At 49.3% G+C, this 8,232-nt stretch overlaps 1 protein-coding gene across 10 annotated transcripts in view; it reads left to right on the top strand.

The window, feature by feature from the left end:
• Nucleotides 1–205: 205 nt before the first annotated feature.
• NPR3 (natriuretic peptide receptor 3) overlaps nt 206–8,232 on the top strand; it is a 74,645-nt gene continuing 66,618 nt past the window's right edge. For 4 of the 10 annotated variants that reach the window (XR_012131696.1, XR_012131695.1, XM_037001880.2 and 1 more), the window contains exon 1: nt 1,123–2,703. Coding sequence is in view for 6 of the 10 variants with exons in the window: in XM_037001880.2 (XP_036857775.2) it covers nt 1,986–2,703 (718 nt within the window). In the remaining 4 variants the exon portion in view is untranslated. Of the gene's footprint in view, nt 541–633; nt 767–789; nt 1,027–1,121; nt 2,704–2,726; nt 4,361–8,232 lie in introns of those variants that run through there. The other 6 variants (XM_037001891.2, XM_073237413.1, XM_073237414.1 and 3 more) reach the window with 6 other exon arrangements.

Raw genomic sequence — 8,232 nt, 5'->3', positions numbered from 1 at the left:
GCCACATCTCCGGAAACCCCAATTTGCCTTTTCCGCGTCACAAATGAGAGCGATTGCTCTTTGTGGCCTGGGCGTTAAAAAACAAAACTAAACAGAACCAAACCAAACCCAGCGCCTGGGGCTGTGGTACAGGGTTTACTAGTTGGCTGCAAGTTTCTGCCGAAAGAGGGCGTTCGTCTAAGAGTAATAGAAATATGTGGATACGGACGCCCGGTCAAATGAAAGACCATTTCAAATCATATTCATTTTTTTTTAAATTTGCGGGACTCAAGTGTCAGAATCCTCTCGTCCAATGTAGCACGTTCACATTGCAAATGACCTCGGTGTGTCACCACGTTCATTGGGTCAGGTTCTGTCCCGACCCGCCCCGCAGCGCGACGGACTCCGGCGCTGCTTCTCTGGCCACGGACTTGTCCACCGCTGTTTCAGTCCTTGTCTCCACTGCTGTGGTGGCTGTGGGCAGGGGCAAGGCTGGGTCTCCGACGCAGGACCCTTCTTGGCATGCAGAACCCCTAGCACTGTGTCTCGCGCGCTTCCAAGGTAAAGCAGTTGGATTTCCGAGCGCTCGGATTGGATCAGTGGACGCGCCGGCACCCAGAGAACGATTTAGCAAGAAGGTCTCTTATTTAGTTACCTGGTTTAGCAAAGCCCTGAGGACGCCTTTGATATGTTTTTCAAGCTTTTTGCCACCTTCAGAAGCCGAACGGCTCTCTGGACTTTGGAAGCAACAAGTTTCGTTTTTTTGATCGCAGCGAGCCCGTGGAAGGTCTGTGCGCAGGGCCACCGGGATCCCCGCAAAGCTGCGAAGCCAGGCTAACGCGGCGCGGGGCGGAGGAGGGAGGGGGAAGGCGGGGGAAGGAGGGGTGCGAGTAATGCGCAGGCTAGCCGGGCGGTGCAGGTCCGTGGATCAAACTGTTGCACTGGACCTCGGTCCTGTTCTCTGACCTTGTGCCAGGGGGCCGGGAAGGTCGGGTGCCCGCCCGGAGTTGACGCGTCAGGAGGGAATGTGGCCAGAGTGAGAAAAAGGTGAGAGCGAGCGGGACCTATGGATTTTTGCAACGAAACCACAAATTTCTAGGACTACCCTCTTCCTCTAATCCTGCTGCTTTTTCTTACGGCGTGAGTGTGCCGGAGCGCGTTTCTTTGCTTTCAAAGACCTTGTCTTTTTAAAGCCCGGAGCTGGGGAGAACACTGCAGCTTTCGGGGCCAGGGAGAGGATGGCGCCCCTGAGGCGGTGAGGTGCGGGCCCCCGCCGGTGCAGGCGTGGGCGACTGCGGCTTTAAGGAAAAGGCCCAGGGCTGGCGGCGAGTGGGGTTAGGGACAGCAGAAGGGTGGGAAGGGTACGGGTGCGGGGAGGAGCCCTGATGTAAGAATGTTAATGAGAGGCTCCCCCAGCCCAGCCCCCACCACTCCCCACCCCACCCCCACCCCCCGCTGGAAATACAAGCCCGGCCTCGGCTGGCCATGTGTGGTAACACGCTCCGCCGCTGCCACGCTATTTAAACGCGGGCTATGGATCCAGGAACCCGCGCGAATCAATGAGATCAAACGAGAGGGAGATGCACCGTCAATTACAAGCACTTGGACAAGCCTAACTTTTTTTTTTTTTTTACAAATACGCTTCAAAAGAAACCTTAGCAACGCCCATATAAGAAGCCACCTCTAAGCAAAATAGTATATTTAAAGCAAGGGCGAATATATATATATATATAACTATATGTATATATATATATACAAATATATTACAGGCGTAACAGGTTTACACCTGGTGAGCTTTTCTTCTTTTTCTTTTTTAAAACTAGTGACATTGCAAAGAAGGATTCTTCCTATCTTTTGGCGAGTTAGTTAGTCAAGGGGCTATTCTATTTTTTTAAAGCGCCCAAGGGGGCGCAGGGACCTCGGCGAGAAGAGTGGGGAGGAAAGAGGAGGTGGGTGGGGGGCAGAGGGCGAATCGGCTGCGAGGGCAGGAGCTTTCCTACGGCACGATGCCGTCCCGGCTGGTGCTCGCTTTCTCCGCGTGCGTCCTGCTCGGCTGCTCGTCGCGGGCCAGCGGCACGGGCGGCGGCGGCGGGCGCCTGGAGCCGCAGACGATCGAGGTGCTCGTACTGTTGCCCCAGGATAACTCGTACCTGTTCTCCCTGGCCCGGGTGCGGCCGGCCATCGAATACGCCCTGCGCAGCGTGGAGGGCAACGCGAGCGGGCGGAGGCTTCTGCCGACCGGCACTCGCTTCCAGGTGGCCTACGAAGACTCAGACTGCGGCAATCGCGCACTCTTCAGCCTGGTGGACCGCGTGGCAGCGGCGCGGGGCGCCAAGCCGGACCTCATCCTGGGGCCCGTGTGCGAGTATGCGGCGGCGCCTGTGGCCCGGCTTGCGTCGCACTGGGACCTACCTATGCTGTCGGCCGGGGCATTGGCCGCCGGCTTCCAGCACAAGGACACCGAGTACTCCCACCTCACGCGCGTGGCGCCCGCGTACGCCAAGATGGGTGAGATGATGCTCGCTCTGTTCCGCCACCACCAATGGAGCCGCGCCGCGCTGGTCTACAGCGACGACAAAATGGAGCGCAACTGCTACTTCACCCTCGAGGGGGTCCACGAGGTCTTCCAGGAGGAGGGTTTGCACACGTCCGCCTACAATTTCGATGAAACCAAAGACTTGGACATGGACGACATCGTGCGCTACATCCAGGCCAGTGAGCGAGGTGAGCGGGAGCGCGCCCCCGGACCCCAGCCATAACCCAACCTTTCTCCGCGGCTCTCCCTACACACCTGCACCCCTCTCTGCGGACCCCACTACCCCTACAGCACTGAGGACCTGGGGCGGGGGGCGCGAGCGGGCACTCGTCCGGGAGTGCGCTGTCTGGCTGCGAGAACCTTTGACCATCGCTCATTAGAATCGCAGGGTGTAGGCAGAGGGTCCAGGGAAGGTGATGGAGCAGGAGGAGGGGCGCCTTCGCCCGCAGCTCCCGCGTGCCCAGTTTGGACAGGTGCTGTCAAGCCGCCTGGGGTTTTTCTTCCTCATTACCCGGTCGGCACGCGGGGTTGGTGGTTAGCTGCACCGTCCTGGTACCGCGCTCCAACTGGGGTCTGAAAGCGTGCGGAGGCGGAAAGAACTTGTTACCCAGCGCTTTTCCGACGTGCGCCCACTCCTAGTGCAGAAGCGTGGCGGACACTGCCTGCAGCGCGCCACCATCTCTAGTCTGGGTCTCCGGGTTCCCCGGGCTGTTTCTGCCACAGATTCTACCTAACTTTCTTTTAAAGGCTGATTGTATCGCCCTTCACATTCTTTGCATGGCCCCTCCAACTCCTTATAAACGAGCTTCTGTGGTTTCCACCGAAAACGCCTCGCTGTGTGTGGACTCAGGCGGCACTCACTTTCCCCAACGCGTTCCGCACCGCGGTCTGTAAAGCGCCTAGAGCTAGGCTTTGCGGAAGCTAGCGTTGAAACTCCTTTCCACGTGTCTCCCCACCTCCGTTCGCCCCCCCCCCCGGATCTGTGGGGGTTTGAGTAAACACCGAACTGGACAAAGCGCTCAAGGCTGAGCATGGTGGCTGGGGCTACGGGGAGCGGGAGGAGAAGCGCAGTTCCCTCCTTCCTGGTGTCAGGTTTAGGGCTGGGGAATCCGGCGCCCCCTGGGCGCGCTCGCGCCTGGGTTGTCAGTGGAGCAATCCCGGCGAAGCTCCCCAGGACCCTAGCGGGGAGACTGAAGGGGAGAGGGGCTGAGCCATAGGCGGGGCTAGTCCATGACTTAGTGGGGCCGGGTACCTGGACGCTGGCCGTGGGTGACAGCGCTACTGGAGGTGGGGCCTCAGGAACAGGTGAGAGTGGGCAGGGGCGCCACGGAGGACAGCACTGCGGCCACCCCGGACTCGGAGTGAACGCACTTACTAGACCGAAGACGTGGTCGGTGTTGACAGTGGAGACCCAGGGTCAAGGTTTGAGCGTTCGAACTCCAGGCTGTCTGCGCCAAATCCCTGCCAGCCAAGCAGGCGGGGCGCAGGCATTTTTGATTATGAAAAAGGGCACTTGTGTATGCGAAGGCTGCGGACTCACCACGGCGGGCGGAGAAACCCTCATCTACCTTCTCCCCACACTCAGTTCCCAGGTTTCTGCAGACCCCTGTAGACCTCTGGCTCTCTGGCCCGGGAACCTGGTTCTTCAGTTCTTGGCTTCTGAGGACCTGGAGCTACGAGTTAGAGACCTCACAGGAAGGGCTGGAGCTGGGGGTGCGTACTTCTCGGGCGAGATCCGAGGTGGACCCACGCGCCTGTGTAGAACTGCCCAGAAGATCTCAATGCAGGCGGTGACCCCCAGCGGATATCACCTGGGATTAGTGACTTTGGGGAGCTGTCAGTCCGGTGAGCGCAAACCGCGGCCACGTGGCCGCTCAGCCTCACAATAATGTGGCTGAGGCCAGGGGTTAGACAGGAAGTCAATTCCCTGATGGGCCTGGGGGAGGTGTCGGGGGTGGTTCAGAGAGCGTGGGCTACTGATTAGTTCTTAACTCCAAAAGCCTGGTAGATAATGTTCCCAAGTTTCTTCGCTTTTTTTTTTCTTCCAAGTCTGAATTTAGCGGTGAAGTTTGCTTGGCTGACCTGTATGTTTTAGAAGTGGTAAGGTTGCCATTCTTACTGTAAAATATATTTCGAACAGTGACGACATAGAAAACAAAATAGTTTCTCCCTAAGGCACCTCACTTGCTCCCTCTTTCCTACCCCTGTTCCTTACTTTCACGAAAGAAAGTTCCACCTTTTGCTACTTAGTTCATAAGTAGTTAATGGGTTAAATACCGGTTCGGAGGAGGTTGACTTCCTGAGCGTCTGTCGTACCTCAGGCACGCATTGGGGAGCGAGCTTGGGCTGATACTAAGCCTCTGTACCTCAAGCCCATCAGGCAAAACTGGGCAGTGAGGCACCCCCATCTTGGGAATGCTGGGAGGTTTAGGTGAACTAACACAGAGGATGTGCTGAAACAGTGCCAGAGGTGTACCGAGTGCTCAGAAAATGTGAGGTGTTATTATAGTTTTTATTATTATTTTATATTTATGATGATAATCACCTTTAACAGAAGGTAAGGTCAGGCTGAGGGGAAAGAACCCTCCTGAGAAGCAGATGCTCTGGATTTAGTATCCATATTCAGCTGCTGGGGGCCTGTGCAGATCACTTACCTTTTCTGAGGCTGAATTTCCTCCTCTGTGAAACCCTGAGATGGGGTGAGAATCACTCTCTTCAAACTGATGTTGGGTGGTTCTGATTTGTGCTCCTTCAAGTGTAAACATGTAACTGATGTATTTTTGTCTTTGAAAATTCCATATTAAACATAATAGAACTAGAGAGTTCCTCCTCCTTTTTTAGATCATATTTTTAGCACATATTTTGTACTTAAGTTCGTATTTAAAATCAGACCACAAATGTTTGGATCTCTTCAAGGGTAAAAACTAGTAATGCCACCATCTCAAGTAATAATGTGACTAAAATTCCATCTGGCTGTGTTCTGTACTGTAGAATGAAAAACAGGGGTATTTATCATTGCTTTTAGGGACTTACCAATGAAGTCAATAATTAAAAAATTCTTCTTCCTCTCATGTCTTTAGCTAACATGCTATCACTAGAATATACACACCTGAACATATATTATTTAAAAAGAAAAGATCTTTATTTAAAACTGGTTCAATTATACAGTCAGCTACTGTCTTCAGCATTCTATACTTAACAATAAATTTCTTTTTCAAAAGGCAAGTTTAAAAAGGTATTCTTTTCCAAGTAATCAAAGCCAGCAGTTGTTTTGTCCATATATCATATAAGATGCAGAATTGAAGTATTACACACATAGACATTTTTGTATGAAGAACTGTAGTTTTATCCTTTTTGTTATTAATATGTCATTAATAATCTGGGCCTGTATAACAACTGTAGAGATAACAGAATTTAATCAGTACAAGAGTCATTTATTTTTAGAATTAGGCTGGGGTAAATGACCAGAGTGTTTGATCAGCAGAATTTTTAAGCAAAGAATCCATGATAAGTATAAAATGACTAACACAGGGCAGGGGAGAAAAGAAGCATTGTAGGCTACAGGGTAGAAATTCTGAAGGCCTTTGGAGTAGATGGAGTTTGTGAACAGCACAAATAAAAGTGCAATGTCTATTTTGCAAATGAGACCTATTGGTATGTAGCATAGAAACAGCCAGGAAAATCTCAAAAAAATAGATTTTATTTTTATGAAAGTTATACAGCTATATAGTTTACAAAGTGGCAAAAACTCTTACACAAGTCTTATTAGGAACAAGAGTTTCCTGTTTCCTGCTCCCCATTTCTCACTTCCTAGAGGCAACTATTTTCAACTCATGTAGCTGTTTCTTTAGGTATTTGAGTTCATACCTCTAATTAACATGTTATTTTTTAATTTTTTTCAGTTTTATTTCTTATCTCTTGCCATCCAGGTGATTTAGTTCTCATCTACTGCCTGTTAATCACACACACAAGCTTTCCTTCCAGTCATCCTTCCAAAATGGATGTACCAAAATTTTTGATCAGCTCTGCATTCAGTGTCTATTATTATTATTGTTGCCCTCCAAATGCTATTGTAGCCGAGCTATATAAGCCACTACAGTGACATTTTCTTTATCACCTTGCTTATTTTCCTTGGGGTTAAACAATAAAATCTGTTTTTCTTTGTTTTCTTAGTTTCCTATGGACTTAGAACAAATCATCTACCAATTCTCTATTTTAAGTCTTCTGAGCTGCTCCAGTACAGTTATTTTCTGAGCCTGCTGTACAGTTGTCATTCTGGATTCTTTCTTCAGCATCTTCAGCATCTTCTGCAACTCCCATCACCTCTTTCTTGGGCTAGATCCCTGTGTGTTCCTCTTTCTTGATTTATGCTCTTGTTTTCGTGGAGCTTATTCTCCAGGAACTTTCTGAGAAAGGAGGGATGAGAACTAAGTTTGAGACCTTTCATGACTGTAAATTTCTTCACCCTACCCATGTACATAATTATACAATTCCATGTTGGAAACTGCCTTTTCCCTTAAAATTTGAAGGATTGTCTTCAGATTCCAATGTTGCTATTGGGAAGCTTGAATTGATTTGGGTTCTTGACCTATTTATTGCTTGGTATCTGTTTTCTTTTTCTGGAAATTTCTAGAATATTCTCTTTGCTCCCACTCTTTTAACATTTCAGTATGATGTACCTTATGCCAGTATTTTGCCTTAGGTACTTTAGGGTGTTGAAGGTTAAGCCTCTTCCGTTCAGAAACTTATGCCTTTTCGTTCTGGGAAGATTTCTTAAATGTTTTTTTTAAATTTTCTTCAGCTTCTTTGTTCTCTCTTTCTAGAATTTATTTTATTTGGATGTTAGATTTCCTGGATTGAGACTCTACTTTTATTATCTCCTTTCTCCTATTTGCCACTTAAAAAAAATTCCTCTTACTTCGATATTTCTTGACTATTTGCAGAATTACTATTGAGTTTTGGTTTTTAATTTCTGCTCTCATATTTTCAGTTTTTAGCACATGGCAGATCTTGCTTTGCTTCCATGAAGTAGTATCTCTTTTCCCTTATAAGTTTAAGAATTAAATGGAAGATGGATGCAGCAGTCAGATGGAGAATATGAAAATGTTGTTTTTATGATTGATAAAACCTATTGGAGAACATGGATTTAAACCTGTTGTCAAAAGGTCCTGCTTACTATTCCTTCCCCCCAGAATTAGGCAAGGCCATCCACAAAGTCACAGATAGTGCTGTAGGACACCCCCTCCACCCTTTTCAGGATAGGTTCCTTATCACATGACGAAAGTCTCCTATCATTTATGCTCTCTGCAAGCAGACACACCCCAAAGAGGAAGGAAGAAATGGCTGAGTCTAGTATGCCCAAATTTTTTCTTCCAGAGTCACCAGTCAGACAATTCACTTCTTTTCCTCGGCTCCTTGGGGATAAATGAAGGCACATTGAGTGATGAAGAATGCCCCCTAATTAGAGATGGCTATAAAAGGAAACTTGAGACTGAGGAGAGGCTATCCATCCTAACTCAGCCGTGCTTCCTGGACTGTTTTTTGGTCACTGAATTCAATAGCCACCCTCCTGCACTTCTCTCTGCCATTCTCAGAGTGATCACAAGAACATGTTGCAACAGATAGAAGCCACTTATAGAAGTCATTGCGGAAATCAGATAGTGGAGGGTGACATGGACCATCCCAAGTTGTTTGTCGGGGACTAAATAGAGCAGATT

This window comes from Manis javanica, chromosome 1 (genome assembly GCF_040802235.1).
Source record: "Manis javanica isolate MJ-LG chromosome 1, MJ_LKY, whole genome shotgun sequence".
Lineage (NCBI taxonomy): Eukaryota > Metazoa > Chordata > Mammalia > Pholidota > Manidae > Manis > Manis javanica.
The sequence above is the reverse complement of the archived record's forward strand: the minus strand, read 5'-3'. Positions and strand labels throughout refer to the sequence as shown.